General features: G+C 54.5%; 1 protein-coding gene across 5 annotated transcripts in view; it reads right to left on the reverse strand.

Moving 5' to 3' along the window:
* The window catches only part of ZBTB16 (zinc finger and BTB domain containing 16), a 56,180-nt gene that overhangs the window by 14,872 nt on the left and 25,850 nt on the right, over nt 1-15,458 (reverse strand). For 3 of the 5 annotated variants that reach the window (XM_056509519.1, XM_056509520.1, XM_056509521.1), the window contains 2 exons: nt 13,810-13,907; nt 5,171-5,257 (listed from right to left, as the gene is read on the reverse strand). In XM_056509519.1, coding sequence (XP_056365494.1) covers nt 5,171-5,257; nt 13,810-13,907 — 185 coding nt within the window. Of the gene's footprint in view, nt 1-5,170; nt 5,258-5,732; nt 9,937-13,809; nt 13,908-15,458 lie in introns of those variants that run through there. The other 2 variants (XM_056509523.1, XM_056509522.1) reach the window with 1 other exon arrangement.

Here is a 15,458-nt window from a genome sequence, read left to right on the forward strand (position 1 = left end):
CAGCCCGCACTGTACAAAAGGAAGCGGATTTGCAGCAAGACACATGAGATGACCCCCTGACCCCGAGCCGCTGAAAAGTCCTCAATGGCATAAATACCAGATAATCAATCACATACCAGGAGGGCCGGTCCCCCTGCCCTCGCCCCCGCCGCCGGGTTTATGAGAGATGCACTGTAAACGGACACCGGCTCCTGACGGGAGGCCCCTCTCGGCATTCCTCTGCTGGACCAGGAGACCCCGGCTGCCTCTGAGACTGTGTTTCATCCCTCTTTTATAAAGCCCAGCATGGAAATGCTGAGCATCCTCAAGCTTGCCATAGCTGATCCCTTCTGCTCCAGAGCAAAGGGGGACAGAGACATCACTCCGTGCCCTGGAGAGATGGCCAAGCATCTCCGTGCCACCACAGGCTAGCACGTGGCCAGCGCTGAGCTGGGCATGCAGAAACCAGGGAGAGAAACCAGCCCCATTTACAGAAGGCTTTGCTTTTTGAGGGGCTGGCTTTGTGAAGCCTTTGTGGATTCTAGCAGTGACTACCATGTCATGCTGTGTTCCCTTACGGGGCTCTGACCAGCACCCTGAATGCCAGCAGAGGAGGGCTGCCGAGTCCCTCTGGTGCTCCAGGGCAACAATAGATGTTAAAGCTTTCAAGGGAGGGAAAGGAAAAAACTTGCAGTGATACCGCACTGGTTTGGTTAAATGGGGAGCCACTTGGCAACTAAATTTGATAATGCCTTTGTCCATGGGTCAGAGGTTAAATATGTTCACACTAATCCCCTTCATCTAGAATTAAAGGACAAGAAAGATTTCTCCGTAGCTTAGCGAGAGGGCTTTTCTCATCGCGCTTTAAATAGTATTTGCACAGGAAAATTAAAGGCAGGCCATTGGCCCTGATGCCATCGTGGCTGCATGGCTCTGCCATGCTCCCATCTCCTCGCCTGTTGTGGTGAATCCAGCAGCTTGCACGATGCCTGGCCTCGTCACATTTCCCCATGTGTGCACCAAGGAGCACAGGGAATTCTTGCTGCCATTTGCTGTCAAGGTGGCAGAAGCAGCCGTGGTTTGGGAGGCAGGGAGATTCCCAGCTACAGGAATGCGCGCCAGGACTCAGATTTCAAGTGCTGTCACAGGACATTACTGTCAGACAAAGGGGCTCTGTGCTGTGCCCCTAGGACCCACTGCCCCAGACCCTCTGTGAGCTGGGGCCAGCACCTGAGCATCCAGAATCCACTCTCGCACCCAAGAGAAAATCTCTGAAGCAGCAGCTGTCCAGCACAGCCCAGAACAGCCCAGCCCAGCCCAGCCCAGAACACCCCAGCACAGCCCAGCCCAGCCCAGCCCAGCCCAGCAGCACTGGTGCTCCCTCCTCCTGCCGGGACTGTGCAGCCCAGGCGAGCACGGGAGGGATAATTACCTCTAAGCGTACTTAATACTACAGTGCATTATCTCTAGCTACGGAGAAAAGCACGATCTGGAGGTATTTTCCCCCAAAGCCTCATTGGGCTGCTCTCAGAAAACCCTCCTGAGTCCTGTGAAACGGTAACAGAAAGTCACAGGCAGCCCAGAAGATGTCTGGTTTTGGTAAGGAAGTGTGCCAGCTGCTCATGCTAGCTGCATGTGCCAGCCATTGCTCTGATCAAACTGTGGAAGGAGATGCAGCAGGACAAGGCACAAACAGCATCTCCCAAATCTGCTGCTGGAGCAGGGACATTGCAGATGGCTGCTGGTGGCCAGCGGCACCACTGAGAGGAGCCCCAGCCACCAGCAGAGTCATGTCCATCCTAGCAGAGCACTGGCCTGACCATTAATTGCAGTGCCACACTGAGTGTGAGGCAAACAGAATTTGTGTTTCAGTGTGACTGACAGCTCACATCACCAAACTCATCTGTTATGTTCCACTTGCTCAAAATCTGTCATTTCCACACTGGAAGAAGTAGTGTGCCACACATCTGCAGCATCACTGCAAGGCTTTGGGCTGGAACCATTTTGAGGCAGAGAAAGCAAAGCAAATGTGAGGAGATAAAGCAAACGTAATAAATTTGACTCAGTGCACATTTGCCAAGAACAGGGGTGGTGTGTGCCCGTGTGACAGTGCAGCTCCGGTGCAATGCTCCCTCCACCTCCCCCAGGCTCCCACGCAGCCCTTGGCAAACCCAAGCCAGCAATGGGGATGCTCTTCGATGGAAAAACACCGAGCACTCTGGCATATAATACAGAAATAATTTAAAAATTTTTAAAAGTGCCCGTGCGGTCGTTGAGCAACACTTGCCACGGAACCCAGCGCGGGGGCATCCTGCCACCTCTGCTCCCGGGTTCCTGCTCTCACACACCAGATTTTTCTCCCTTTGCACCTCCGCTTATACTGCACGACTGTTTTGAATCTCTAAAATAATGTGACAAGTTAATGATGGCACAATTATCTAAATGTTTAACAGACATGTTATCTAAGTGAATCGGATTGAGATTCCATCCCGCTGACAATAAACATCAATGGGAGAGCAGAAAGTGATAGGCAAATTATCGCCAACCCTGCAATTTCAATGCTATTAAATTTGGAGGAATAACAGCCCTGAGGCCTGTAAACTCTGAATAAAATAGACCCTTGTGTTTGGCCAACTATTAAATCAAAACGCTACCAACATCCCAGCAAAAGAAAAAAACGGGGGGGAAGAAAAGGGGGGAAGATATAGAGCTTTTCCATTTTCAGTTACATGTTGGTTTTATTAATTCTTTTCTGCTACTGGTGTCCCAGAGCAGAGGATACGAGGGAGTATGAGGGATGTGAGTATGGGATGTAGGAAGGGAATGCTCCCAGGGGACGTGGCAATGGAGAGTGAAGGGTCCTGTGCCAGCCCCACAAATCAAAGAGCCAACTACCTGCCGAAGCAAACACGGTTGTAGGTGTCGCTCATGCTCACGTGAAACTGGGTCAGGAGTAAATCTGTCCCGCTGACTGACGCGGCTGCCGTGCGCTAACTGCCCTGGCACACGGCAGGAAACCCGAGACGAGTCACCTCTGATATTTATAAACGTCGGCACGAGCCCAAACCCGTCGCACAAACACCTCTCGTGCGCTCATCCCGACTCCGAGCGGCGCTGCCCGGGCTACTCGGGCTGCCATCTCAATGCATTCTGTTTTTCCCTCTACTTTGGAGGAGAAGGGTAAGGAATTTTCCATGCTCTCCTCCCCAGCACCAAGCTTGTGCTGCTGGAAGATGAGCCAAAACAGTTGCTGCTTTTCCTATTGCAGCGGGACGGGGGCCAAGGACAGCGCACACCCGGAGAGGGCGTCTCAGCCCCGTGTCAGTGGGGCTGCACACAGCCCTGCCAGCGCCGTGCTTACAAACAGGAACTATTTTTTTGTATTTATTCTTGTTTTTTGCCTTGCCTCAGGAAGTGGGGTGTTAGTTTTCTGCTGTAGAGATGAGCAGGGCTTGATGCAGCACATGTACAACAGCCTGGCTCTGTGTTACTGTCATTCAAAGCAGCAGAGAGGGCAGTGGGGAAAACAAGTAACAGAAATGGGGTCCTGGGTGCTGAGAGTCCACCTGAGAAATAGCCCCATATGCTGAAAGAAAACCCCGAGAACCCTTCACCTCTTGCACAAAGCTCCACAGCTGTAGGTCATGTGGGGAAACAACGACTCCTGGGAAGAGGTCCCTTGAACACTGTTTTTGAGTAATGTGGGTGGATTTGGTCAGCCTGTACCAGACACCCTGCTCAGCTTTTGATGCCATCCCTGAAGACCTCTACCTGCCTCTCCACCAAAAATGATTAAGCATTTCTTTTACCTGGAAAGTTGGAAGGTCTTTTGCCAGCCAACTTGGATCTAAGGACAAAGGAAGAATGCCCAAAACAAACCCATTCTGGAAGATACTATTATTTGGGAAGGGGGCTAATTACAGCAAAGCAGGGGAGGGATGCTTTCCATGCCAGCAGAGGAGAGGAAATAATTTATTTTGGCTGCCCTGGGAATCAGCCCCTCTCTGCCATGTTTACAGCTGGAGGCAGTGATGACAAGCTCCCCTCAGGTCACGGTGCCCCCTGCTCTGGTTGCCCTTTGCCCTTTGAGCTTTGGCACAGCCCAGCCCCAAGGATTCACCAGCCCAGCGGGTTTAATCCCTACAGGAGAGTCAGGGCTGTCAGCCGAACTGCTCTGCATCTGCAGGGTGGTTTTGGGTGCAGGCATCTTTGAGCTCCACGGCTGGGCTCCCACTTGTCACCCCAGAATGTTCAATGGGTCTGGGAAATAGAAAGGAGGGGGGAACTGGCTGCAATTTGCTTGGCCACGTTGAAACCCCTGCCTGGGCTTGGGCTGTTCAGCCCTGCAGCCAGTCCCTCACCGTGCTGGCTGCCCTTTCACAGCCCTTCTCCTCAGCCCACAGCATACAGGGCTTCCAAGCAGACCTGGAATGGCAAAACCCAGCCTCCAGCTGTATGGGTATGGACAGGGAGGGCAAGTACTTCAGGATTTATGGACTGGTGCTCGGCCAGCACACTCCATGACCGGGTGACAGCCGGAGCCATTCCCGCCCGGTGACACAGCACTTTGCACCCCAGCATGAAGTCGGCCAGCTCTCTGTGCCAGCCCCTAGCACAAACTCATGCCAGTGGCATTTACCACGGCTTCCAGCACTGAAAGATGAACCTGTGCTCAGTTAAACCGCTCCCAATATAGCACAGGAGGAGCAGGCGCTGTGTCCTGCTCCAGTCTAGATTTGGAGGGTGAAGGGCTGCACCTGGGACTGCCTGGCTGTGAATTCCCCCAAGCAAACCCTTCCCAGGCACAGCACCTTTTGCAAGAGGCTTAAAGAGATCCTTGTGCCCCTGATGGTGGAATCACTGAAGGGCTGGGGAAGTGCCAGAACAGAAACATGTCAGAAACCAACTTTCTGGGAGGCGTTTGGACAGGGACAAGCTTTGCTTGCAAAGGGGACAAACGATCTCACCTTGTTCTGCCATTGCTTCCCATGATAATGCTGAGCAGTGGTGAAACAGCACTGCATCAACTGGTGCCTAAATCTGTGCTTAGTGTAAGAGGAACTGGAGCTGCCTGGACAGTGCAGAGGCAGGAACTGCAGAGGGTCCAGCTCTCTGCTGGGCAAAGGGTGACAAAGGCAGCCCAGAAGTTGAAACCTCGCCTAAGTGGAGGGTGGGAGGGAGGGCCACGTACCGGTGTGTGTCTGCCGGTGCGTCTCCAGCGCGTCTTCCTTGGAGAACTGGGCGCCGCACTGATCGCAGACCAGGGCTTTGGCACCCGCTGCGGAGAGAAAAGGGACAGCAGGGTTATTCTAGGGACAGAAAGATGCACACCTGAACGTGCACATGGACACTGCTGCTGCCATTAACACTCCAGGCCCAGTGCCATGGAGGTCTCATGTTTAATGTCCCCTGTGCAGCCAGCAAAAGCAGTGCCTCGTTCAGCCCTGTGTTCCTGCTCCTTGCACATCACAGCAAAATACAGAGCTGCTTGCCAGGAAAGGATTATTATTATTATTATTATTAAAAACCATTAAATATCAATGCATTTCATTAGTATTGCAACTTATTCAATTGCAACTGGTTTCCTGTCCCTTCCCATTGTGGCTGCTACTGCTGGTAGCACTTGATCAGGGATGTGGTTGGAATGGGACAACTGAGCAACAAGCTCAGAGGCATCCCTGACTATTGGAAAGACATGTGGGATTTGGGGCAGTTCTTAGAAAATTACTATCAACATGTGCTGCTGGTTTGGGTGAGGAAAAACCCAGGATGCCCAGCAGCAGATAAGTAACTTCCAGAGGAAACCAGATTAATGGCACGCCATATCCAACAGCACTGTGGGACAAAGCCACAGCCCCATTCCAAGGTTTGATTCATCTGTTGTGAGGAGCTGAACGTTGCAGAGCAGCATCAAGGTGGGGGCACTGCCTCACAGAATGCTGTGCTGCCCATTTGCAGGGGTCCACACTGCCTCTCCCCTCTCCTTCCCACCCCACCGAGCCCTTCGTCCCACAGCTAGGGTGAGATTTGGGAAAGGTGGGCACAGAAGGCAATAGGGAGAGAGGTATCATGAGACACATTGAAAAGTGAATTCCTTTGCCTTTAAATTGTCTCAGTAACGGCTGGCTCGCAGGCAGAAATATTTGGCAGCGGCGAAATTAAAAGTGATAAATTTTCTCGCCAAGAGCTGATCGATAATAGAGGTCTCATCTGTTAATCAATATGACAGTCTGCCTGTTTACTGTGCATATGTTGTTCCCTGCCGCCCTCACTGCGATGTCAAGTTTGCATTTAAAACAACCCGAGTGCACCTGGGCCATCGGCTGCTCCGAAGGGGCGAACACACCCAAACTTTGGGGTGCTGCAGGGCGGGTCTCTCACACCTGTCACCGAGGTGCCATCAGGGACGGGGACACCGCCGGAGGTGCCTCTCCAGGCACAGCAGCGAGAGGAAGAGCGTGTCCAGGGAGGGGACACGGGTGGGCTGGGGTGGCCAGGGCCGGATGGATGGGGCAGCAGCGCGGGCTGGCCCCGCTCGCTCGGCGCGGCGCGGGCGATGCGCAGCCCGCAGTTGCCAAGGCAATGGCTCTCCATCGCCACTCAACGCTCCGCCGGCCCCACCGCAGCCAAGTGCGATCCACGGGGATGTGGCAGCCCGTGATCCGTGAGGATGCAGCGACTGTGGCAGCAACAGGTTGTCCCCGGCAGGGCGGCTGCCCCTCCCTGAGCCCCGCAGCGGCTCGCTGCACCCGCAGCCCGAGACACAGCGCGCTCCTGCCAAACACCGCGTTCGCTTCAACTTCCCCCATTTCCACACGGGATTAGCGGGGAGGAGAGACGTGCCAGTGCCCTCTGCGAGCTGTGGCCAGAGGGGCCGCAGAGGCACAGCCAGGCGAGGCAAAGGCGGCCAGCATCTGGCTGGGGGGCGGGCGGGGGGGGAGGAAAAATTCCTGGCGAGGCGAAAATAAACAGGGCGAACGCAGGGAGGAGCCGGGCGCACTGGCTTACATAAGGAAGCACAGTGTGTACCAAAACAGCGGACCCAAAAAAAGCCGGAGCTGTCAGAACAATGAGTACAGACGCGGGGCATTTACAGCAGGCGCTGCCGTACAGTTTTATTTACAGTACCTCTTATCAGCGCGGGAACAGCACGCCGCCTGCCAATTTCCAAAGGCCAGGACTGCGTGTTCTTTCCCTCAAGTAGATGTGTACTCCAGGCGGGGGGAGGTTTTTTTTTTTATTTTTTTTTTCTCATCAGCAAAACAAAAACTGATACGGAGCCAGAATTCCTGTAATGTACACACGCCGGCGGGGAGGGGGAGGAGGAGGAGGAGGGCGGCGATTGAATATGTAAATAGTTCAAGGTTAATTTTACTATGTGAGTCACCGGGAAAATGTCATCCAACATCTGAGCTTATTATAACAGGGCTCAGAAAAAAAAAACCAAAAAAAACCAAAAACCACCACGGCTTGCTGTTTGTTATGAAAGGGAGCAGGACACGTTGGAAAGCGGAGCTCATGGCAGGGCTCTCTTCTCCCCCCTTGCCTTCCTCCCCGCTTTAGGCAGAAGCCATCAGCCTCTGAACGCACGCGCAGGTTTGGGCAGGGTATATTTAGCCAGCGCCTCGTATCGCCTACAACACACAGATATCTCCAGATGATCTTATCGATGGGATGGGACGGGACTCCGCGTGCTGCCAAGTATCGGCCGTGTTTCGGAGCGAGCCTTGCTGCTGGCACCAGCCCCCCGCCGAACATTTATATCCGCACAAGCAAATTTATAGCCCCTGCCTGATAAAGGGCGCGCACGGGTGAGCAGCCGCTGCTCGTTCCATCCTGCGCGACCCGCGCAGTCACTGCCGCTCCATGTGCCCCCCGAGCAAGGCTGGAGCTGCCCAGGTCGGCAGCGCCCCCGGCGAAGCCACAAGGAGGGGCAGAACTCAGGCCGCACTTCATTCTCTTGAAGGTCCTTTTGAACCTTAATGGTGCTATGATTCCATCATTCAATTTTCCCTCCAAGAAAGGCGAGGGAGCAGGCTGCCGGGCTGTGGGCACGGCATGGAGCAGGATGCCCCATGGAGCAGGACAGGGCAGGGGCTGTGGCTCCCTCCCCACAGGCTTAGCTGATGGGCTGGAGGACAGAGCTCGTCTTGTTTCAGCCACCATCATCCCAACAGTCCCTCCCAATGCCCATCATTTAATTACTTTGGTGGGGAGGAGAAACTTCCCAGTGGGGTTATGGAAGAGCCACTCAGAACTCTAGCTCAGGAAAAGAGAAGGAATAAAGGAAAAAGAGGGACTGTCAGCATCCTCTGGAGGAGGAGGAAGATGGCTAAAGGAGGAGGAAGATGGGAAATTGGTGAGGAGAATGGTGGGGGAGGATCTAGCCTTCCCTGCTGCTGTTTCGGCATAATGGCCCCATCAGTAGATTGTGACATCCCCTCCCTCAGCAGAAGGGATTAATAAAAATTTGGGATTATATATTATTAACAGGCTGTAATCAGTGAGAAGATGGAGTTATGTGTGTGGGGGGGGAGAATATGGATTTAAAAAAAATTGGCAAGAAAATTTATGCACTGCCATTGCTTTACTACCTAATTAATTCAGTAATTTCAAAAACAATTTTATTTATGTTCAGTTTACCACATCAGAAGTGCAAAGAAAAAAGCACCAAACCACAGTGATGCTAAAATAATACCTCAAGGCATCTATTTTTAATCAGTGAAAAAAAAGGGGAAAAAAAGAGAAGAGCCAGCCCAGCTTCTATACAATCTCTGCCGGGCAGACCACCAACTCGGGGAGCGCAGCAGCCGAGCCCTCTGCGAGTGCCTTCCTGGCTGCCGAAAACAGAGCTTGTCAAAAAAAAAAAAACAAATCCATAATGGCCTGAGGCTCCTCTCCAATCTATTTTCTGCTCAGCTGGTTTTAAATGAAGTTATTATGAGTCATTAAAACACCCGCAAGCCTGTGGAAGTCAGCCAATTACAATTTTAAATTTAGCCTGTTCTCTATCCCATTCTCTTGTTTTCTTCTTTTGCCCACATCAAGCCACTTTTGGATTTTTATTATTGCCATTATTATTATTATTATTATTATTATTATTATTATTATTATTATTATTATTATTATTATTATTTCCCTTCTCCCCTGTTTCACCCAAGTGGAAGAGACAAGTCATGAAAATCTCTGTGCTAAAAAAAATACAGTGGAGAAACCCAAGAAGGGCTGAAAAAAGACAGAGCTGCAGAGCAGGCCTGGAGAGTTCAGCTTCTGCTTCCCCAAGTGCCATGGAAAGGTAATAATTAATATATAATTAATATAAGAAAAAGTGAGGTGTGGACATTACAGAGTGAGGAGGGACCTTGAGTTGGAGTGCTGGAAACTCGTCAGAGAAGGATGCTGTGGCAGCATCTCACGGGCTGCCCTGGAGAGCCTTGGGAAAGCACCTGGAGTGATGGAGCAGGGGCTTGGGGGTGGGTGAGGTGGTGGCAACACCATCACCCAGCCTCGGCCAGGCAGTGCCACCAACTCCTGCTCCACACGGGATTGCTGAAGTATCTTCATTAAAAAAATAATAATTGAAATTATTAATTATAATAATAAATCTGGGATCCCAAACGGACAGGGTTTTATGCAGCCCCCTCTCCTGATGCCCCTGCCAGTGCCACTCTCTCCAGCAGCATCCTCTCCACGGGGAAAAAATGACAGACCCCATCCCCGGCAGCCCCGCACGGCGAGCGAGCACGGCGCGTACTGCACAGCCCATAAAACTCCAAACAGCCTCCAGACACTCCTGCAATCGTCCTCCATCAAAACACTTTGTCTTGCATACAGAAATGCGGCGGGGCGCCGCGCGGAATACCAAATCAGCCCGTGACGGTGCGGGGAGGCGGCTCCTTGGCAACCGGGGGGGCTTCGCCACCGCCGCCGCTCGACAGGAAACAAAATCTGTCAAGCCTGTTGGGCAAATGATAAACATTAGCGGTATTAAAAACAACACAAAAGCTGCCTAAATGGCTGGCGAGCGTGTGGGGAAGGTGGGCAGGGATGGGGGAGCTCCTGCCCCATTTGCCCCCCAGCCCGAGTGAGGGGGGTCTCCAGCACCACAGCCCTGGGGGAAGTTTGGGAAGTTTCCCCCCTCCAGCAGAAAGTGGGTGGGCAGTGACAGCCACGGGCACTGTGAGGGAACGAGACGGACAGACTGACAGACATGGGATGTGTTGGGTGTGTGTGAGGGGTCCTGGCACCCCGCTCTGCCCCCGCCTTCAATAACATCACTAATGTCAATAATGTCAATAATGTCAATAACAAGGGGCGGCCAAGACAAGGGAGCGGTGAGAGACGGTGGGTGAAAAATAAACGTATTTCATCAGGTGAGGGCGGGCAGAAGCAAGAAGCTGGCTTCAACCCAGCGGCCAGGTCCAGGAACACGGCCAAAACAGGAGCTAAAAAGCAAACCATAATTTTCTGGTCTCAGTTCAGGCTCTTGAGGCAGAGAGGATGGGGAGGGGAGGGGTGGGGGCTAAGAGAAATGTATTTTTCATCAGCCAGTGTATAATTTATAAACAGCATTAAACAGTTTTTGTTTTCTTTCTTCCTCTCCCCCGTGTGCGCGGCTTGGCCGGCAGTCAAGCCTGCATTAATTTCTGCTGTGGGTACAGTGTGTTCTTGGATGCACATCTGCGGATGATCATAAACGCGGGAACGCTGGCAGAACATCCAGACCTGCCGGCAGGCCGCTGACATCACCCGGGACCGAGCGCGGGACGCCGGCCAGCCGGGCCGGGGGGGGAGCTCCCCGGGGAGCCGCGGGTACCGGCCGGGCCGGGGAGGGAGCCCAGCCTGCACATCCACCGGTACCGGGGAATGGGGAGTGGAGCCCAGCCCGCACATCCACCGGTACCGGGCCGGGGAGGGAGCCCAGCCCGCACATCCACCGGTACCGGGGAATGGGGACGGGAGCCCAGCCCGCACATCCACCGGTACCGGGGAATGGGGACGGGAGCCCAGCCCGCACATCCACCGGTACCGGGGAATGGGGACGGGAGCCCAGCCCGCACATCCACCGGTACCGGGGAATGGGGAGTGGAGCCCAGCCCGCACATCCACCGGTACCGGGGAATGGGGACAGGAGCCCAGCCCACACATCCACCGGTACCGGGAAATGGGGAGTGGAGCCCAGCCCGCACATCCACCGGTACCGGGGAATGGGGACGGGAGCCCAGCCCGCACATCCACCGGTACCGGGCCAGGGAGGGAGCCCAGCCCGCACATCCACCGGTACCGGGGAATGGGGAGTGGAGCCCAGCCCGCACATCCACCGGTACCGAGGAGTGGGGACGGGAGCCCAGCCCGCACATCCACCGGTACCGGGAAATGGGGACGGGAGCCCAGCCCGCACATCCACCGGTACCGAGGAATGGGGAGTGGAGCCCAGCCCGCACATCCACCGGTACCGGGGAATGGGGGCAATGCCCGGGGGGTGGATGGCCCGGGATGAGACCCCTCTTCCTCCACCGGGCAGAGAGAGGCCAGGGTGGGATGTGCCGTCCCCTTCTGCCTGAGGTGCCATCCCTACCAGACCCCGCTCCCCCAGCAAACCCTGGTGCCTGGATAGCTCGTCCATCACCCAATAGGACCTTGGGGCTTTCTTCTGCCTCTCCTGATGATGAAGGAGCATATTTGGGTGGGGAGGGAGAGTGTGAAGCATCAGGGCAGGGGTCTGCAGGGCTGCTGCCTGTATGCTGTCCACGCTGCCCATGAGCATCCCTGCACACTATCAGCTATTCCAGCCCAGACTGGAGAAAGGCAGCACAGCCATCTCCACAGCAGCCACTTCTGCTGGATGGAGAGGCAAAGCAAGAGGGGACAGGCAGAAACCCCCTTTCCTCCCTGTCCTGGGGAACAAACCCAGCTCACAGCAGCTGCTGAGTAACCAGCATCATCCCAGGCTGAGAATGAGCACCCACGGAGCATCAGCTCTGGCTAGGATGAACCTGAGGGAGCAGCAGTACTGGGATCAGCCTCCCTGGTCAAACCAATGGATCTCTGAACCACACAACCAACAAGGTGCGTCTCCCACCTTGCCTTCCCTGACAATTTGCTTTTCTGGGAGAAGGACAACTTTCCATGACAGCCTTAGAGGTCTCGGGGAGCTTGTCTGCCAGCAGTGCAGGCAGCAGGTAGGGAAAGACTCTGTATGGCATTAAAGATTTTACATTAACTCCTTATTCTGAGAGTCAACATGGGGCTGAGGATTTGCCCTGCACCTGCAAGGCTGTGGCACAGCAGTGCTGTGTGCCCAGCCCATCCTGCCACAGAGCACCACAGCCCCCAGGGCTGGTCCCCAGCCTCAATAGGAACCTTTGCCATAACCCATCAACACTGGGATGGGAAAGCTGCAGATGTTCAGCCCCTTAAACTCTTTGGCACTGGGGCTGGAGAAGGGTGCCAAGGGGGCACAAGCCATCCCACTGCCAACTCCCAGTTAAACACATGCTGTGGAGGCAAAGCCACCTTCAGAGCTGAAAACAAGCCACCACTGCTCCAGCACAACCTCGCTGTGTCCAGGGCTGGTGGCGGGGGGGAGGCGAGGGAAGAGGTGCAAAGGTCTCCTGCTTTAATAAATAACAGCGCTGGAATTCACAGCGGCTGTTTGCGAGCTCGAGGCAGAGCTCTCCCCACCCCCCCTCCTCGCCGGATTCACGAAAAAAAAAAAAAAATTAATCCTGTGCGATGACAAGCTTGGCTCAGCGTTCACTGTACATACTGTACCCACAAAGCTGGCTGCCTGCCAGGGACAGGCTGGGAGCCAGCGCGACCATAACAAACACAAGCCCTGAGTGCCAGTGAACAGCATCCTAACCCCAGACCTGGGGGGGACCAGCATCCTCAACTCCAGCATTCAGGGGGACCAGCATCCCGGGGACCCCCCCAGAAACCTGCTGCTGTCTGCAGACACCCTGAGGAGCTGGTGCCTGACCCAAAAAATGGTGGGATGGGGATGGGTCAGGGCTGGGTGTATTGATCCGAAAATCAGAAAGCAGCAAATGGCCAGATGAAGCACCCCCCAACCCCAGGAAAAAGAGGCAGTGGGGCAGAAATGAAAACAGGTAAAAAATAGATAAAAGTATATAAACGCATTTAAAATAGAATACAGCTTCCCTGCCCAGCTATGTGCAAGCAGATCTGTGGCTCCAGTACCTGCCACCCCCCGAGATCTGTCCTCGGAGCAGGAGGACAAGGACTCCCGAGTGCATCTGGGTCCAGGGTGCCATGGCTGTCTCCAGTGCCCCACACCAGACCCCAGATGTGCCAGGACTGCACCCCAAGGGGAACATCAGCTAACATGGACTTGCAGAGCACAGGTCTTCCCTCCAGAGCAGTGCTCTGGCCCTCCCCTATCTATTTAATTAAAGGCCCTGCAGCCTGTGAACCTGCTACTTGGATTCATTAGTCAGAGAACGTCTAATTCTGCAGTTTTGCTAACGAACCCACGGTGGGGGCCCGAGGTGGAAACAATGCTCACGCTACGAGCAGGGCTGACCATGAGCAGCTGCGTGGCATGTAGAGTTTGTTATTCTGAGCTGCTTAGTCTGGAAAATATTTCCACAATTAAGGAACTGAAAACAAACTCCAAAAAAGAAAATTTAAGTAAATCAAATTACTGGGCACTGGAGAACAAGTTTGCAATGTGCTGCCCGGGGAAGGGTGCAGCCGGCTCTGCACGTGTCTGCTGGAGAGGAGACGTGTGAGCTGGGCAGCCACAGCATCCCTGGGAGGGCAGAGAGAGCAGACCCCATCCCCAGCCCAGCGCCCCTCCCAACCCACCTGAGTGTGCCAGTAAGTGCATTCGCAGCCGCAAGCTGTCCAGGAACCGCTTCCCGCACAGCTCACATCCGTACGTCTTCATCCCACTGTGCAGCTTCCTGGGGGAGAACAAAGAAGGGTGAGTCCTGAGACGGGGGGAAGTGACCCAAAACAACACTGAGAAACCGCCTGGTGCTTCCTGCAACCCACACATTGCCCAAAGTCAGGGCTGGCTTGAGAAGAACTGCAGGGAGGGCATGGATGGGCATGTGACTCCCCAGGACTGAGGAGACAACCCTCTCCCCATCAGTGTTTGTCATTGTTGCTATTGTTGGAGCCTTTTAATAAACCTGATAAATCTGAAAACTGGAGTTAGGGCAAAATCTGTGTTGGCAAACTCCTTCCACATGTTCTGAGTGCTTTTGAAAAAAGTACTGTACTCCAAAACAAACCCCAACCACTTTAAGAGGTTGTTTGTGTACATTTCTAACCAAATCCCAATTTCCATCCAAATTCAGCATGACACGAATCACAAGCAACAAGCACAACCACCAGCTCTTGAACAGGAAACATGCCACTCACTGTTTCCTGGCAGCCCCAGGTACACAGGCAGCATTGCACAACCCCATGTGCCCCCCACCCCACAGCGCTGGGGGCTGAGCATCCTCCACACCCTGGGCACCAGGAGGGGCCTTTCTGCCCAGGGCACTGCCCACAGCACTGATCACAGCAAAGGTGCCAGGCTCGGCCACAGTGCCCAGACTCTGCATTATTGCCCATCCTCTGCTGTGAAGACATTGATGCTCCACCTTTGGGCAACCAAGCTGGGATGACAGGATTTAACAGGCAGTGCCAAAGGAGCACTGCCCAAGTCTAAAACTACCAAGGAACCCAACCCAATCCCATCTCCTTCCCAAGACATGTCTGCTGCCCCTGGCAGCCCCCCAGACCCATTTCCCCTGCCCTGTGGGACCAGCCATTGCTCAGCCCCACCACCCACCGGGGAGCAGCCAAGGCTGGGTGCCCACAGCAGCCTCTGCTGCTAAGGGTGCATGGAGGGACACAGCGCCCAGAACACGTGGAATGGGGGCTTGGGGCTCTATTTTACCACCTCCACTGGTGACAGCCAGACTCTCTGCAAAGCCACGTGGGTCTGTGCTGGACAGGCAGGCTGACCAGTGCCCCTGAGCCCCCAAGGCACGGGCTGCTGCCCACAGCCCTCGGTCACTGAGCCCTGCGGCCGGGGAGGACTCGGGACAGCAGCACGTGCAAAGTTTCAACATCGGATGCTGTAAACAGAGAAGTATTTGTGTGTGCTGAGGAGTAACACAGCCCGTAGCTGTGTGCTGACCTCTGATCGCAGCCACCATTTATCACGGAGAGCGCTGCTATTGCCTCGCTGCCAAAGACCAAACAGCACTGGTCCTGTCCAGGGCTGGATGTGGACCCTCTCGTGGGAGGGCTCAGCCCCAGCTGTGCAGGCTTGTGAGGACCATGTGCCTGGGAGCTCCTGCTGTACTTCCCCGAGGTGTAAGTTTTATTGGCCCAAAGCAGCTGCTGCTCTGACTCCAAGCAGGATCACCCCTCGCTGCTGCAGAGAGCCCAGAGCACCAAACCACCCCAGCCCCATGGGGCTCAGGGGCTTGTTCCCTGGCTGCCAGCCCTGCAGC

The sequence above is a fragment of the Oenanthe melanoleuca genome, chromosome 24 (assembly GCF_029582105.1).
Source record: "Oenanthe melanoleuca isolate GR-GAL-2019-014 chromosome 24, OMel1.0, whole genome shotgun sequence".
Lineage (NCBI taxonomy): Eukaryota > Metazoa > Chordata > Aves > Passeriformes > Muscicapidae > Oenanthe > Oenanthe melanoleuca.